The sequence below is a fragment of the Callithrix jacchus genome, chromosome X (assembly GCF_049354715.1).
Source record: "Callithrix jacchus isolate 240 chromosome X, calJac240_pri, whole genome shotgun sequence".
NCBI lineage: Eukaryota > Metazoa > Chordata > Mammalia > Primates > Cebidae > Callithrix > Callithrix jacchus.
The window spans coordinates 12,088,481-12,107,745 of record NC_133524.1 but is presented as its reverse complement, the minus strand read 5'-3'; the positions used below and the strand labels follow the sequence as shown (position 1 = coordinate 12,107,745).

The window sequence follows — 19,265 nt, the reverse complement described above, 5'->3', positions numbered from 1 at the left end:
TTAGATAGGCCTTTTAAAATTATTTCTGGTATGGCACACATAATTTCACTAAATTAGCAAATTGTGAGGACACAAAATATTGTAAAATATATGCTATAGAAATATAAATAGTAGAATTTCAGAGTCAGGTAAAAATTGTCAAGATGTAGTGTTAAAGCCAAAAAATGGCAACATAGGACATTTGAAAAGTGTACACAAAGTAGAATTTGGGAAATAAATGTAAAGGATTTGCTGTACATACTGATCATCCTTAGCCCTCTCATCCACACCCTAGTTATAATGATTTTGTTTGGAAAATATTTTCTAAGTAATTTCTATTGATAATGTGAAACCTCAGAATTAAAATTTCCCAATAATAGTCCAATAAAATGAGTTCAATGGTTAAGAATAAGATATAAGAAAAAAATTATACTTATTTTTATAATATTCTGTATACATATTTCTGTAAAAAAATTCTGCCCTTACATATGATGTTTTAAATGCACTGGAAAATAAACCCATTTTTTTAGAACAGGAAATTAATCTTGTAGGCAACTTCTCGAAACTCCATTTATCTATGTTATCATTTTGCTACCTCTTTTTATTAAAACTCAAGAGAGAAGAACACAATTCTGATATACTGGTAATGTGAGACCTCAGAATAGTACCCATTTTAAATGGAAGTTCCAACCAAAAATCATGGTTGAATGTTCAAACATTCTCAGAGAGACAAAAGACTAGTTTAATACTGGTATAATACCACCTTCCTACCAGCATATAGGTCGGCCTGGGTACACAGTTAGCATTCAAATAAGTCATTAAATAAATCTGTCCCATGTGTAACTGGCTGGGGCCAGTGTCACAGGCAGAAAAAGAATTTACCAAGATAGTTGTAGGCACATAAAGGAAGATTTATTAAAGAAAGTACAAACATGTTGCAAGGGTGCAATGGGTAGCACAGCAAAGAAGTGGCTGTCTGCCAAGAGGCAGAAGCTGGAGGGAAGTTTTATAGGTTTATACTAGAAGGGCTACGTGCAGATAAGGTGTGCAGATAAGGTCCTGCTGCTGGGGCTACATGTGGACAGAGATATATGGGAACAGGGTGTCATGCCAGTGGGTTGTCTGTGATTAGCTGTGTCTCAGAACAATTGTCTCCCTGACCTAGGGCCCCTTCCTTGTTGTTGCTTACTTATCTAATTAGAACTCCACAGGATGAATGTCAATGCATACAAGCTTTCTCAAGGATAGCCTTGAATAGAAGAGAAAAAAAGAAAATATAGAGCTATTTCGCAATCCATTGCAGTTATATCTTCCTTGAACATTCTTTCATCTATTCATTTAAGAATGAAGTTAAAAAGGCCAATATTTAAAAAGTTAGAGTAACCTAAAATTAGAATAAAGGGATATTCTTTGAGTACTTATATCTTGGTTGGGAAAGACAGATAATAAACACATGAATAAACACATAAGAATGCTAGATGACTGTGAGAATGCTGAAGAAAACTAAAGCTGAGTCAGAAGAGTGGTGGGCAGGAACAGTATTTAGGTGAGGTCATCAGGAAAGGTCCCTCTGAGAAGAATACATCTAAGCAGAGACATGAGGGAGAGAGCATTCCAGAGAAAGAGAACAATTAGTACAAAAGTTCTGAGTCAGAAAGGGAGGTTGGTATTAAGACATGATTATCAGATTTTTAAAAAATATAATTAAATGGGGAAATAGAATAAGCAAAAAAAAAAAAAAACCGAAAAATATACGTTATGATTATTGGAGCTGACTTTATGTGTGTAGAGTATGTGAGCACCTTCATCACTTTAGGGGTTTGAGTTCTGTTTTAGGAAGGCGAGATGGTCTTCCTGGGCAAACACATTAAAGACACAGAATTCCTAACCCATTAGCTTCAGACCCCTGGGAGAATTGTGTTAAATCCAGTCAGCAATTATCTGTAATACTGGATAACAATCTCCACCTGAGAGTGAGCTTTGAAAGGGCAAAGCACAGTCACTGTCAGAGAAGGGTCCTTCGGGTACATATTGAATTGCCTGGGGAAAGACCTTCTGACATCTCTGTTTGCTTTTCAAAGCACTGGCTTTGTGCTTTGTAATCAGGAAAAAAAAATGGTTTGTCCAAATCGATCTCCTCTCTGTAATTTCAACATATATCTCTACTGTTTCCTTCTAGAAATGCACTTTATGAGACAGAAGACTTCTCAGTTGCCACCTTAAAAATCTTCAGAAACTTGGGGCACATATGGGGAAAATTATGAATAAGTATTAAAAATTAAGGGAGGCTGAATCATCAATTACCATTTGTTGCACCTTCTTGAATTTTGTAGGAAAAGCTGAGAAACTAACAAACTTGGGGGCATGTGCAGCCCTGCAGAATAAAGCATACTCTACTCTGGGCATCTCCCAGGGGCACCTTAGTATATAGCTGAGCCACAAAAAAGTATAGATGGATAATCAATAGCATAAATGAGTCTTAATAAGATTTTGCTTTATTTGGGTATACATTCAACTCAAAGCTTTGAAATAATAGCTTTCATGCACAGTTAATTTAATAAGGTCAGTTGAATAGAAACAACCTATGGGTCTGTGCTGCTAAACCTTCCCTTTTTTGGCAAGGGGATCACATGCCTCTGAGAAACTGAAAAAAGCAATGGTCCCTTTCCTCCAGTAAAATGCTTAAACATATATAAAACTGCATTAAGTATGGAAGAGTTCATAGATCTCTTGGATTAGTGAAGCCCCCTGTCCTAGAGACAATGGAAGACAAAGAGTGTAACAATAGTAACACCTCAGGTCTATACGGCACTAGGAAAAGAGTTCTAATTTTATTGGTGGTATGTACACCAAAGCAGGGCATGTTAACACAATGACTATTTTCTTTAACATTTAAAAAACGTTAATTGTGGTAAGATACACATAACATAGAATGTACCATCTTCACCATTTTTTAGTGTACAGCTTAATAGTGTTAAACATTTTCACATTATATAACCAATCTCCAGAATGCTTTTTATCTTTTTTCTATCAACCAATCTCCAGAATGCTTTTTAACTGAAATGCTATACCCACTAAACAACTCCCCATTCTTCTACTCCTCAGCCCTTGCCAGTCACCATTTTACTTTCTGTCTATGCATCAGACTACTCTAGATACCTCATGTAAGTAGAATCATACAGCACTTTGTCTTTTTGTGATGGGCTTATTTCACTTAGCATAATATCCTGAGGGTTATTCCATTGTATGAATATATCACATTTTACTTATCTATTTATCCACTGGGCTTCCCCTACCTCTTGGCTGTTATAAATGATGTTGCTGTCAGTATGGCTGTACAGATATCTCTTTGATATCCTGCTTTCAATTCTTTTGGATAATATACCTACAAGTGGAATGACAACAGTTTTGGTGCATCCATTTTGATGGGCCCATTAGATGCCAAGGAACATTATGACTAAGCAATTGTGAGTCAGGATCCTTGTCAGAAGGGCCCACCAAAATGTGAAATCTGTGTTTTATGACAAAGTTATACACATGATAGACATCCCTGATCCTTATTCTATATTTAATCTCTCCTCTACTATGCAGATTTCACTTTCTACTTTATTCATGTCAGTATTTTAAAAATTTTTATAAGAATGAACTAATTTTATAATAAAAAGATAATAAAGCTGTTTTTAAATCTGTTAGAACTAAGTCCCAAAGGGTATCTCAACTATCTCTCAAACCATAAATTCAAAGGAAATTTATAATATAAATATTGGTGAATGAATTATATATATGTATATATGTGTGTATATATATATATGTGTGTATGTATGTGTGTGTGTATATATATATAGTCATTCTAAGCTGAGTGATTGCTCAGTCTTAGGGATGTCATGAACACCTTGAATAAATGGTCTACATCTCATGTTAATTAGTTTCAAAGAGATATCTGTACAGCCATACTTATAGCAACATCATTTATAAGAGCCAAGAGGTGGAAGAAGCCTAAGTGTCTATTATATATGTATGTATATGTGTATGTATATGCATCTACGTATATATACACACACATATAAATTCCTGTTCATATGTATATACACACACATGCATATGCATATGCACCCATACATTAGAAGAACAGTTAGGAATTTAAGACTCTGTACAGTATGGCACTGAAAATAAGGACATATAAATTTCTCCTCCTCTTTCCCCTGAATAGCAACGTTGTTTATTGATCAACACTGATCAATAAAACTGAGTAACCAAAACACCTTCAAAAGAGCAGAGATGTCTATCCCCTCAATTATCAAATGGAAAGGGAAATATTTTTGACTATGTGTAATTATTTATTGAATATAAACAAGTAGAAACATCATAATTTTAAAGGTAAAACTAATTAACATGAGATGTAGACCATTTATTCAGGGTGTTCATGATGTCTCTAAGAATGAGTAATCACTCAGCTTAGAATGACAAAAGGTCCTTTATGAGCAGAGAACAAGGTTAGTACATGAATCCCTGTCATGGGTTCTTTGCCTGCCAGATGGTGCCTATATACTACCCATCCCAAATCCTAAACCCACCTTGTCGCAACTCCATCACACAGGAGATGAGGCCCTAGGATGAAGAAAGGACATCCATTTGTTTATTTCCTGGTTATCAGAACAGCTGGAATTTTAATGATTTGTTCTGGGACCACATCGATACAGTGGCATCGATAGGTACCTCAGTTGCAAGAACTCTAACAACACAGCCGGGTCAAAATTGTCTCAGAAACCATGTGCCCATCTGAATGATCACAAGTCAGACACAATAACTTGGTCTATGTCATCTCGAGCCAGTGTGGATTCAGGGCATCAGAAACCAGCTTCAAAACATATGCGCTATGGAAGTGTCCTTGACAATTACTTTACAGCTCTGCCTGTGCATGTGTACTGAAAGATTCAATCTCCTTAGCAGCCTAGAATTTCAGCTAAAATTTCAATCTCCTTAGCAGCCTAGAATTTGCTTATAGCTGTTCTCAAGCACCACTGACCATTTACAAAGTGTATAGGGGTGATCTCTCTTTGTAGGTTCAAAATGCTCTCAGAACAGGGACTAGATCTACTATTTATTTTCCATCCCCCCCAGAGCTTAGTATAATGCTTTACATGTCAGAGAAATTTGTTAATTTTCAGACAATCTCCTTAAGAAATATTAGAGAGCCTTTTACCAGAATGGCATTAAAAAAACAAGTATGGGTAAATGAGCACCCTGAGGTTATGGCATTAGCTAGATACATCTCTCTTCACACATAAGGACCAGATCCAATGGCAAATCATTGAGAACTAAAGTGAAAGAAATAGATTATTTAACCAACATCTAAGTTTCCAATTTCTGTCTTTATGCCAACAATCCCCAATTTATATTTGCAGCCCAGACTGCTCTTCACAGCTACCATCTACTTATTAGGTGTTGTTAACCTGGATGTCTCAGAAGTCCCTTACATGCAAAAGTTTGCCAAAACTCAGCTCATTTGGCCTCTAAAATATCACCTCTGTAAAAGCTGGGCTTTTGTTCCATTCACTGTTGGATCCTGAAGGCCTACAGTAGTGCCTGGAAGACAGCAGGTGCTCAATAAAGAGTGTTTGAATGAATCAATGATGCATAAATGAATGAAGGGACCTCCCCAGAAGACAGTCTTCCATTAAAGCCATATATGTTGCTGGAGAGTTATCTAGCACTTGACAGTTAACACCAAACCCTATACCTCTTCCTATTACTTCATCCTTCCAGCCTCCTCTCTTTTTGATAAAATCACCCTCTCTGAGGCCTCATCCCTGGGAACCCCTACATATGCTCACAATCTAATACAGGTTGAATATTTCTTATCCAAAATTCTTGGGACAAGAATGTTTTGGATTCCTGATATTTTTCAGATTTAGGAATATTTTCATATGCATAATGAGATATCTCAAGGATTGGACTCAAGTCTAAACATGAAATTCAATTATGTTTCATATACACATTATATACATAGCTTGGAAGTAATTTTACATGATATTTTAAATAATTTTGTGCATGAAGCTAAATTTTAACCATGTTTTGACTGCTACCTGTCACATGGGGTCAGGTGTGGAATTTTTCACTTGTGGCATCATGTCAGTGTTCAAAAAGTTTCAAATTTTGGATTTTCTAATTAGGGATGCTCAAACTATATCATACAACAAAATGCTTCTTTATTATACAAGGTCCTCTATAAATCTGTTCACATTCTCACTTTGCCAGCCTAACTTACACTTTATACTATTACAGTCTTGAATGCCTTAGAGTTCCCAACTCACACCTCACTCTTTTACTCCTCTGTACCTTTCTCAGGCAAGGAATGACTTGCTGAAATGTCCTCCTCTCCCATGGAGAAGCCCTCTCTTGGCTATCTACTCTTTACCCTTTAATTCCCAGTGCAGGTGTTGTCTCCTCTATGAAGTCTTTCTCTGGGCATCCCCCCTCCCAGTCTGCCAGCCAATATGTTCCTCTTCTATGCTCTCACAATACACTATGCCAGGACTCTTTTCAAACTTTTTTATATCTTGGCACACATAGAAAATGGTTGAGGGTAGACAAGTCTGTGCATGGCCACAAGCAACTGGCCTGGGTCTCTGGCATCCACAAACCTTGTGTAGCAACATCCGGGTACTTTTGTAACCCATTCATTGCATTGCAGCATGGCATGCCAAGCTGGTTTGTAGCTCTGTTCTTGGTATGCATCAGTCTTAATCACTACATTCACTCCACTATATAATGCTTATTCATGTTTGTGTTTTTCCCTTACTGGACCTATAAACTCCTTAAGGGCAAGAAACTTATATTTTTATTTTTCATGTTTTAAATGACCATACAATAAAATGGACTTTTGAGGATGCAGTCCCATAAATTTTATCACATGTATATGTTTGTGTAACCATGACTAAAATCAAGATACAGAATACTTCCATCACTCAGGGTGCTGACAGAACCTCCTCCAACTCCTAACCCTTAGTACCCACTGATCTTTTCTCTGTCACTATAGCTTTATGTCTTTGAAAATGTCTTATAAGTGGAATTGTATAGCATATAACCTTTTGAAACTGGCTTCACTTGGCCAATGCCTTTAACATTCATCCAATTTGTTGTATGTGTCAATAATTTGTTTCTTTTTATTATTGAGTAGTATTCCATTGTCAGAATTTAACATAGTTTGCTTATCCATTCAATCACTGAAAGGTATTTGGGTTGTTTCCAGTCTGGGGCAATTCTGATGGATTTGTTGTAAAAATTCATCAGAGGGTTTTGTGGGAATGTAAGTTTTTATTCTTCTAGAGTAACTACCATGGGATGGGATTATATAGGCATTATGGCAAATGTACTGTTAGCTTTATGAGAAACTGCCAAACTATCTCCAAAGTGATTGTACTATTTTGCCAGTAGATTGTACTGATGAAGAATGAGAGTTCCAGTTGTTCCACATCCTTGCCAGCATTTGGCATTGCCAGCATTTTTATTTTAGCCATTCTCATAGGTGTGATATGGTATCTCATCGTAGCTTTGTATTTATCTTTTTACTCTAGCATTTTGCAGTGTGGCAGGTTCTCAGCAAATATTTGCTGAACTGCAATACACTCATCTCATTGTTTTGTCTCACTTAATAAACCCACTAATAATAAATTCAAGGCCAGACATAGTGGCTCATGCCTATAATCCCAGCACTTTGTGAGGCCAAGATGGGCAGATCCCTTGAGGTCAGGAGTTCAAGACCAGCCTGGCCAACATGGTGAAACGCTGTCTCTACTAAAAATGTAAAGATTAGCCAGGTTTTGTGGTGTACTCCTGCAATTCCACCTACTTGGGAGGCTGAAGCACAAGAATCACTTGAAACTGGGAGGCAGAGGTTGCAGTGAACTGACTGCAACACTTCCAGCCTGAGTAATGGAGTGAGACTCTGTCTCTAAATAAATAAATTCAATTTTCACTATACTTTCTACTAAGCTTTGTGTTAGAGAAAAAAAATTGCATAGGATGGAAGTATTAAACTCTCTTTCATCTTGCTGTACTCACTCCTTTTTCCAAAATCCTAAATGAATCATTCTTTCTATTGGGATATATAGCAACATAGTATATAATTTTCACTCAACAAACTGAAATTGAAGACATGCAAACAAGAGCTTTTGAAAGTCTCTATTCTCACTGCTAATAGTACTAACCATAAGAATCACTCACCATCAATAACTAGATAATTGGATGTGCCAGGCACTGTGTTAGCAGAAATTCCTATAGTTACTCACTTATTCCCACAACCAGATGAAGTAGGTATTATCCTCATTTTAGAGATGTGGGAATTGAGGTTTAATGAAGATGACAAACTTACCCAAAGTTATATAGCCAATAAGTGAAGGCTCTAGAGTGCATATGAGATCAAACTGATTTCAGAAAACGCAGTCCTAACCATTCCCTGTACCTGCTTTGCTGAGCAAAGGAACTAGCTGCTCTTTAATCAACAGCAAAACAACAAAAACAATCTCAAGTCACTTTAATTTTGAAGAGTTATAAAACGGGAGAGAGATCCAAGATGGCTGATTACTAGCAGCTCAGGATTGTAGCTCCCAGTGAAAGTGCAGAGAACGAGAGGACGCCACACTTTCAGACGAATTTTTGTTGCTCACGGACCAGGAGATTCCCAGCGGAGGAGCCCCATGGGTCGCCAGCGCGACTCTTGTGGCTGGCACGGTGGATTTGCCGGTGCCCCAGCGCAGCGGTTCTTGGTGCAGAATAAACGGGACTGGGTCCCCTTTTGTTTGACGTCTGGAGCTCCGGGAAGGCAGGGTCGCCTATTCAGCTGATTGAAAAAGGGACTCAAGAAGAAAGCCAGACAGGAGATTCCCGGTCAGAAAAGCACCACAGATCTTAATGCCACTGTTTTAGCTGGCACAGTGGGTTGCTCAGATTCCGGTGCTGGGAATCAACAAGTTGGATGTCCACTCAGAGACCTAAATTTGAAAGTCGATAATTACAGAGACAACAGGTGGATAAATTTACGATGGGAAAAAACCAGCGTAAAAAAGCTGAGAATACCCAAAATCATAATGCCTCTCCCTCTACAGGTGATCACAGTTCCTCATCAACAGGGGAACAAGGCCTGATGGAGAATGAGTGCGTTCCAATAACAGAATTAGGCTTCAGAAGGTGGATAATAAGAAACTTCTTTGAGTTAAAAGAACGTGTTCTAGCCCAATGTAAAGAAACTAAGAACCTTGAAAAAATGTTTGATGAAATCCTAACGAGAATAGACAATCTAGAGAGAAATATAAGTGAATTAATGGAACTGAAGAATACAAGAACTCCACAAAATATGCACAGGTTTTAACAGTCAAATTGATCAAGCAGAAGAAACAATATCAGAGGTCAAAGACCAACTTAATGAAATGAAACGAGAAGACAAGATTAGAGAAGAAAGAGTAAAAAGGAATGAGCAAAGTCTCCAAAAATATGAGACTATGTGAAAAGACCTAATTTACATTTGACAGGTATATGAAGAGAATGTCATGAAGAGAATGAATCCAAGCTGGAAAATATTCTTCAGGATATTATTCAAGAAAACTTTCCTAACCTGGTAATGCAGGACAATACTCAACTCCAGGTAATACAGAGAACACCACAAAGATACTCCTCAAGTAGAGCAACCCCAAGACACATAATTGTTAGATTCACCAGGGTTGAAATAAAGGAGAAAATTCTAAGGGCAGCTAGAGAGAAAGGTCAGGTTACCCATAAAGGGAAGCCTATCAGACTCACAGCAGATCTCTCGGCTGAAACCCTACAAACTAGAAGAGAGTGGGGGGTCAATATTCAATATCCTCAAAGAAAACAATTTTCAACCCAGAATCTCATATCCAGCCAAATTAAGCTTCATAAATGAAGGAAAAATAAAATTTTTCACAAACAAGCAAGCACTCAGAGATTTCATCACCACCAGGCCTGCTTTACAAGAGCTTCTGAAAGAAGCACTATACATAGAAACAACCAGTATTAGTCATCCCAAAAACTTACCAAAAGGTAAAGAGTATCTCCATAATGAAGAATCTATATCAACTAATAGGCAAAATAGCAAGCTAGCATTAAATGACAATATTAAACTCACAAATATCAACATTAATCCTAAATTTAAATGGATTAAATGCTCCAATCAAAGACACAGACAGGCAAAATGAATAAAAAGTCAAAACCCATCCATACACTGTATCCAGATCCATCTCATAAGCAAGGACACACAAAGACTCAAAACAAAGGGTTGGTGGAAGACTTACCAATCAAATGGAGAGAGAAAAAAAACAGGAGTTGTAACTTTCATCTCTGACAAAATAGACTTTAATAGTAACAAAGACTAAAAGAAACAAAGAAGGACATTACATAATGGTAAAAGGATCAATGCAACAACAGGAGTCAATGATCATAAATATATATGCACCTAATATAGGAACACCCAGATACATAAGACAAGTTCTTAATGACTTATAAAGAGACTTGGACTCCCGTACAATAATAGCAGGAGACTTTGACACCACATTGTTAATATTCGACAGATCAACGAGATAGAAAATTAACAGGGACATCTATGATTTGAACTCAGACCTGGAACAAGTAAACTCAGTGAATATTTATAGAATTCTTCACCCCAGGTCCACAGAACATACATTTTTCTCAATATTACATTACACCTATTTTGAAAGTGACCACATAATTGGAAGTAAATCAATCACTCTTCAGCATTTGCATAGCATTTCACAGACTTAAATGAAATATTTGTTGGCTGTTTGTTTGTTATTTTCTTCCCTTATTCCTTCCTGTCTCTGCTGTTAAGCACAATTATAGGCATAAAAGAAATTTTTAATACCTATTTTTAGATTGCATTCCAGCCTGGGCAATAAAGCAAGACTCCTGCTCTCTCTCCCCCTTTCTCTTTCTTTCTTTCAGAAAAAAAATATACCAATTCTTTTTCTGCTCCTGACTATATTCCTAGCACTAGGCATGGGGAGGGCTCAAAAAAAAAGGATATACAAACCAACTATATTTGACTTTGGAGTCAAAGTTTACTATTAATAAAGGGAAAAAGCAGATTTTCCACTCTTCCTCTTCACCAAATTCTGCAATACTCTCAGAATATGTATTACTCTGTCTTATAATTGATGTCTGCATCACATATCTTCCAATTGGCCATAAAACCTTGAAGGCAGGGTTTGTATGTTTTCAACCTTGTCACTCCAGCATCTGACACGGTGCTGGCAAATGTGAATCAATTAGTGGATGAATGAATAAATGCCACAGCTTCCATTTTAGACTTAACATCTTTGCTTCCATTACTCAAATACTATTTGAATGATTCTTCCATCATTGCAAATGCTATCTTCTTAAATTTTTTATTAATTACTCCTTTGCCTAAAAACCTTTATGGTCTCCTTGTCAGCTATAGGAGAAACACTAAATTCAGTATCATATCACTCAAGGTCCTTCCTCATATGGCCTCAGCCTATGCTTTCAGCCTTACCTTTCTCCCACTGGCTCTCTATGTCCATTTATTTATGTATCTGCTTCCCCTTCTCCTTTTCTTTTCCTTCAAATTTTAGGTCTTGTTAAAAAAAAGAAGAGTTATAAAACTTTACAAAAGCAAACCTCTTTTACTTGAGTCTTATGATTATAGCTCCTTCAAATCAGCCATGAGGCATACAGATGGAGGAGCATGAAGACTCCCAGTCTGGGAAACCTCAATTGCTCTATTGGAAGACAGACGAAAAATGTTAGATCTTATTCTCATGAAGCTAACAGCATGAGTAGGACTTAGCTGAGCAAACTAGACTAGCATCACTTGTGGCTCTATGAGAATTATCCCTCCCCATTGAATCTTGAACTACATTTACGTAGTTCTATACTTGAAAGGTCTCCTCCACTGGAGACCTAAGCTGAAATTATAATAATGGTTCCTTTTGATATTGACACTAAAAATAAAATAGGATTTTATATAGAAAATAATATACTAACCTGGATAATCTAATGACTGTCAAATGATTAAGTGCATCCAGGGATAACAAAAACCTCAGTCTTTGGAGATATATATAGCACTAAGTCTAATAGAACAAATCACATCCAGACCTTTTACTAGATACATGCTATGACCAACAGACTACTGAAATGGAATTCAGTGGTTTGACCTAGTATTTTCATTTAAAATATTTCTTACCTCTTTTATTACTTACTTCCTCCCAAACCCATAAACAATATTCTTTAGTGAGCTTGGAGCCGAATCTATTTCTTTGAATGTTATTGATTAGGAAAGACAGGAGGCACAAATCCCAGGATCCTATGCCTTAAGTGATTACTTTCCAGAGCCCAAATATTCAATCATTTCACCCTTCAAGTAAGAATTCAGGAGAAAAATGTAGGTGCTAAAAAGGAAAGTCATCCAATGATATTATGTTGTAAGCCAACAGCTTTTAGGGATCATAGTAGCTAGTTCCAAATGTCAGACTCTTGTGGGTTTGAATCTCATAGAATAACATCAATTTCTAAACTTTCCTTACAGTGAACTGTATAACAAAAAGAGGTTTCATTTGCACTCATCTCAAAAGTTTTCTAGACAAATACTGCCACCAAGTAATTATCGTGATGAAAAATTATGGTAACTCAAAAACATTTGGCTCAAAATCTCAAGTAGCAAAAGTTGAGGGCAATGAATTTTACCGATTTGGAGAGCTTCTCTTAGCCTGTAGCAGTTCCTCTATATTTGGGTCTGCACATAATGTTTATATTGCCCTGCTTAAACACTCAATAATCATAGAATCTACTGAAAGAATATGATCTAAACAAATTTATAAGCAGCTTGTAATATACAGTGCCAGTGATTAATGAGAAAGCATTAAATAGCAGAATGACTGGAAATTTTCCAATCAGCATTCCAAAGTGTGTACATTACTGATGAATTTCTCATATTTCAAAGCTAGACAACCCCAAGAAAAGAATTACATATTTTTATCAATCATAAGCCACTCAGCAGTAGTCTGAACTTTCTGTACAACTGTGATGTTTCTCAAGGGAGAAAAACTCATTTATCAAGACCATTGAACATAAAGAAACAATTAAATTAAATACAAACCAATTTGCATAGCCAACATACCATTTTCTATTGAAAAATCAAAACTTTTCATCCTGACAGATATATTTGTCACTGAGAAGATAGCATTTTTTAAAGAAAATAAACACAGCACACAATTCAATTCCCTTGCAAAAAGTGCAGCCAAAAGTTTACTGTGAATAATAGCCTATTATAATGCCATAGAAATGAACAAGCAGCTAAAATCAGTTTCTCTTTTCCCAAAAGTGTCTGTGGACATTTATTCCTACAGAAATAAATGACCAAAGTAGTATACATCTTTGTCCTTCTGGTTTACAGGATATTCCTGCCTTGCCTCCAATACTATTTTTTAAATTTTTGAATTGCCTGAACAAAACTCAGAAGGACTTAATCATTTTTCTCCAAAGGCATCGTTCTTGTGTAATTTTGAGACATAGCTTTCAATTCTTGTCTAAATAAATTTATCCTATTGAAAAGCACAACTCATCTCAGAAAGCAACAATAAGACCCCTGATAGTTTTCCCTTGAAGACCATTACTCACTGGCAAATATGTTCTCCTTCATCGTCAGCTGCCCTGCTGAAGCCCCAGGGACTGGAGAAGGTCTGCCAATTTTCTCCTTCAAGGTCCTCCTCCATGGTAGGAAGCCAAAACAGCCCACCTTTTCCTAAGGATGGAAAGAAAGAACCTCTTCTTTATTCTTTTATAAGAAGAGTGATTGTATCATGACAAACAACTGCTATCCAAGAAGAGTGAGAGAGGAAGGAGAGGAGGAATCGATGCTGAGAGGCCAATCATATTTCATCACTCAGCTACTTGGAAACCAGATATTCTTAAACAATCACATGCTCTGAGAGATTTGAGGATGTAAAAGAGGAGTGGCTCTGCCTTTTGTAAATTATTAACAGGGACTTTTTTCCTGACCACAAGTAAAGATGTACAGACTACTCATTTCAGAAAAAAAAAAAACAATTAGGTTTGACATGGAACATAAAAATGGACAAGTCAAGAAGCAAGATCTCTGATCACAGTTCTGTGCTGACCCTCTGGATTAGGACAACCCAGTGAAATTAGAATCAAATTGATATCACACTGGGAATGAAGGGGCACCTTCTGAAGGGCTGAAGAGGCCATAACTGCAGCTTCAGCATCTGCCTCTGATGAAAATGTATATTTGCTCCTCCCCATCTGAGAAGTCACGATGGGATATTTGGCGCTCTGAGCTGGAGTGAAGCCACTTGCACACAGTTCTCACATTGCTCCTAGATTTCAAATTGCTGCTTAACTTCTCCCGTGGCTTTCTTGTGTTTCATCCAAATTTGAGATTTAACACATCTACCTCAAAGCTATTTGAAAGTTGCCAATTTCAATGCTAGATCCTATCCAGTAATTTAAACTCAGTGAGAAAAAGCTGATCCAGAAAGCTTTTAGAAAGCCTTAACTTCCCATGCCATAAACAGAGGGCACTGGGAATACTCTTTTGGGTAATCTGAAATGTCTCCTTTTCTCTAGACCAGGATCTCTCAACCTTGACATTATTGACTTTTTGGACTGGCTACTCCTTTGTCGTGGGAGGCTGACCTGTGCACTATAGGATGTTTAGTGGCATCTCTGGCCTTTACTTAGTAGATAGCAGTAGCATCTCCCCAGTTGTGACAACTGGGGAGATGTCTTCATACATTGCCAAATGTCTCCTGGGAAGCAGAATCAACCCCAATTGAAACCACTGCTCTAGACCCATTTATTTAGTGAAGTTGTTCAAAACAGAAGGAATAGCATTTACGATTGACATGCGTTCATGCCAAAGACAAATTGTAGGTAAAGAGTCAAGGGTTTGCGTGAAACATAGAACTCATGCCCAAGCGCAGGTGGCCAATTTTGTTTGTCAAAATGGAGACACATTTAATGTGAGGAAATAACTCTCCAACGACATCTGCCAAACCTCTCACTGCTAGAGTCTCCAAGTTCCCAAATCCTGCTATTTGGAATATGCTCATTTCTCCTCAGTTACATATTCATTATTTTACCTTCATATCTATCATCCATTGCAAGAAGGGTTTGTTCTGGAAAACTATGCCTAGTTGATTTTTGACAGCAAAACCAATTACGGCAGAGGTAATAAGGACATAAATCTCCTGCCCAATTGTGTAACTGTTACCAACCACAGGTGGGAAGTTTCCTAAAGAGCCTTGGATTCATGCAAAAAAAAAAAAAAAAAAAAGAAAGAAAGAAAAAAAGGAAAACATTTTCTTTTCAATTAAATACATGAACAACAGTGTATTTAAATTCAACACTGAGAAAATTAGATGGATTGTTTAAAAAGCAAAAGTCCAATTTAGCAAGTTTATAGGTGATGGTATCTCATTAAAAAGAATAACACACTCTATGCACACAAACCAGTAAATCTAGAAGAAATGGATAAATTCCCGGATACTTGCACTCTCCCAAGACTAAACTGGGAAGAAGTTGAATCCCTGAAAAGACCAATATCAAGGGCTGAATTTGAGGCAGCAATTAATAGTCTACCAACTAAAAAAAGCCCAGGTCTAGATGGCTTTACAGCCAAATTCTACCAGACTTACAAAGAGGAGCTGGTACCATTCCTTCTGAAATTATTCCAAAAAATCCAAAAAGAGTGAATCCTCCCTAACTCATTTTATGAGACCAACATCATCCTAATACCAAAACCGGGCAGAGATGCAACTAAAAAAGAAAACTTCAGGCCAATATCCATGATGAACATGGACGCAAAAATCTTCAATAAAATACTGGCAAACAGAATGCAACAGCAAATCAAAAAGGTTATTCATCATGATGAAGTAGGCTTCATCCCAGGGATGCAAGGCTGGTTCAACATACACAAGTCTATAAATGTAATCCATCACATGAACAGAACCAAAGACAAAAACCACATGATTATCTCAATAGATGAAGAAAAGGCCTTCAACACAATTCAACAGCCCTTTATGCTAAAAGCCCTCAATAAACTAGGTATCCATGGTACATATCACAGAATAATAAAAGCTATTTATGACAAACCCACAGCCAATATCATACTGAATGGGCAAAAACTGGAAGCATTCTCTTTGAAATCTGCCACAAGACAAGGATGCCCTCTCTCACCACTCCTATTCAATATAGTATTGGAAGTTCTAGCCAAGGCAATCAGGCAAGAGAAAGAAATAAAGTGTATTCAAACAGGAAGAGAGGAAGTTAAACTGTCTCTATTCACAGATGACATGATTGTATATATAGAAGACTCCATCGTCTCAGCCCAAAATCTCCTGGAACTGATAAGCAACTTCAGCAAAGTCTCAGGATACAAAATTAATGTGCAAAAATCACAAGGATTCCTATACACCAATAACAGACTGAAAGAGAGCCAAATCAAAAGTGAATTTCCATTCACAATTGCTACAAAGAGAATAAAATACCTGGGAATACAACTAACAAAGTATGTAAAGGACCTCTTCAAGAAGAACTACAAACCACTGCTCAATGAAATAAGAGAGGACACAAACAGATGGGAAAACATCAAATGCTCATGGTTGGGAAGAATCAACATCATGAAAATGGCTATACTGCCCAAAGTAATCTATAGATTCAACACTATTTCCATTAAGTTACCAATGACTTTCTTCACAGAACTGTAAGAAACCACCTTAAACTTCATATGGAACCAAAAGAGAGCCCACATAGCCAAGTCCATTCTAAACAAAAAGAACAAAGTGGGAGGCATCATACTACCATACTTCAAACCATACTACAAGGCACAGTAATCAAAACAGCATCATACTGGTACCAAAACAGAGATATAGACCAATGGAACAGAACAGAGGCCTCAGAAGCAACACCATACATCTACAATCATCTGATCTTTGACAAACCTGAGAAAAACAAGGAATTGGGAAAGGATTCCCTGTTTAATAAATGGTGTTGGGAAAACTGAGTAGCCAAGTGGAGAAAGCAGAAACTGGACCCCTTCCTAACACCTTACACTAAAATTAACTCCAGATGGATTAAAGATCTAAACTTAAGACCTAACACCATAAAAACCCTAGAAGAAAACCTAGGCAAAACTATTCAGGACATAGGCATAGGCAAGGACTTCACAGCTAAAACACCAAAAGCATTGGCAACAAAAGCCAAAATAGACAAATGGGATCTAATTAAACTCCAGAGCTTCTGTACAGCAAAGGAAACAATCATTAGAGTGAACCACCAACCAACAGAATGGGAAAAAATTTTTGCAATCCACCCGTCTGACAAAGAGCTGATAAACAGAATCTACAAAGAACTAAAACAGATTTACAAGAAAAAAACAAACAAGCCCATTCAAAAGTGGGCGAAGGATATGAATGGACACTTTACAAAAGAAGACATTTATGAGGACAGCAAACATGAAAAAATGCTCATCATCACTGGTCATTAGAGATGTGCAAATCAAAACCACATGGAGATACCATCTCACACCAGTTAGAATGGCAATCATTAAAAAATCTGGAGACAACAGATCCTGGAAACGATGTGGAGAAATAGGAACACTTTTACACTGTTGGTGGGAGTGTAAATTAGTTCAACCACTGTGGAAGACAGTGTGGTGATTCCTCAAGGACCCAGAAATAGAAATTCCATTTGACCCAGCAATCCCATTACTGGGTATATACCCAAAGGGTTATAAATCATTCTATTATAAAGACACAAGCACACACGTGCTCATTGCAGCACTGTTTACAATAGCAAAGACCTGGAACCAACCCAAATGTCCATCATCGATAGACTGGATAAAGAAAATGTGGCACATATACACCATGGAATACTATGCAGCCAGAAAAAACAATGAGTTTGTGTCCTTCATAGGGACATGGATGAATCTGGAAACCATCATTCTCAGCAAACTGACACAAGAAGAGAAAACCAAACACCATATTTATGACTCATAGGCGGGTGTTGAACAATTAGAACACGTGGACACCGGGAGGGGAGCATCACACACTACAGTCAGTAGTGGGAGGCTAGGGGAGGGACAGTGGGGGTGGGGAGGGTAGGGAGGGATAATGAGGGGAGAAATACCAGATATAGGTGATGGGGGGGATGAAGGCAGCAAACCACCTTGCCATGTATGTACCTATGCAACAATCCTGCATGATCTGCACATGTACCCCAGAACCTAAAGTACAATTAAAAAAAAAAAAAAAAGAACACACCAGAGGGAGAAATAGTACAGAGGGGAACTTGTCTTGGGAGTGAGTGTGATCAAAAAGAAGACAAGATCTTCAAGTGGTAAGCAGTATCAGCAAGGCTTTCTGACCCCTCTGGGGCTTATTTTGGAGATTAGTATAGAGGAGTCAATGACAGAAGGACAGAGGTTTGTGCTTTCCTATGGGAGAGGGTATTGAATGGGGAACAAAGATAGGTTCTGTGTCCCATTTACTTTGGAATAAGAAGGAAGAAAATAGTTTTTAACAAAGCAGAATGGTGTTCTGAGATGGGCGAACTGTGTCTCCTTCTAGGGGCTGGATTCTAGCAGGAGGAAGCTTGTTAGGCTTGGGAAATGCACAGAATGATCAGTGTGGACTGGATGCAGGTGAGGTAGGGGGCTGAAGTGATTCTTCAGACTCAGCCACCCAAGTATCTGGGATTACAGGCATCCACCACCTTGCCCGGCTAATTTTTTGTATTTGAGAGCTGGAATCCGGGAGTAGGAGCTTCAAGAAACAAAGTCTCTTGTTTCTAGCCTATTTTCCAGATTGATTCCTTGGCTGGAGGTTATGGATTTTTCTTTCCTTTTTGTGAATTTGGAAATGCTTGTTTCTTAATATTGAGAGCATTTTTATATCACAGCTGGTTATACCTATCAAATGACCTGCCCAACAGCAAATATGAAAGAATTAAATCGCATATCCTTGCCCTCAAAGAGCTCATTTTCTAGGATTATATAGAAAGATAATAAAGAAAATATCCACGATCAGCAGATTTGAAAGATTTCATGTTTTTTACATAAAATTGCATTATTTTTCCTAGTTTGAACATCTAAAGGTATACTCTCAGTGTCTTTAAAATCATTTATAAATATGATCATCTTTTTTGACTGGCCAAGAGAAAAATAAATAATGCTACTTTTATAGTTGAGAAAATAATTTTATATCCTTCTAAGA

At 37.3% G+C, this 19,265-nt stretch overlaps 1 protein-coding gene across 8 annotated transcripts in view; it reads right to left on the bottom strand.

The window, feature by feature from the left end:
• The window catches only part of FRMPD4 (FERM and PDZ domain containing 4), a 908,838-nt gene that overhangs the window by 837,896 nt on the left and 51,677 nt on the right, over nucleotides 1-19,265 (bottom strand). For 7 of the 8 annotated variants that reach the window (XM_078363746.1, XM_078363741.1, XM_078363745.1 and 4 more), the window contains one exon: nucleotides 13,651-13,774. In XM_078363746.1, the coding sequence (XP_078219872.1) occupies nucleotides 13,651-13,774 (124 nt within the window). Of the gene's footprint in view, nucleotides 1-13,650; nucleotides 13,853-19,265 lie in introns of those variants that run through there. The other variant, XM_078363743.1, reaches the window with a different exon arrangement.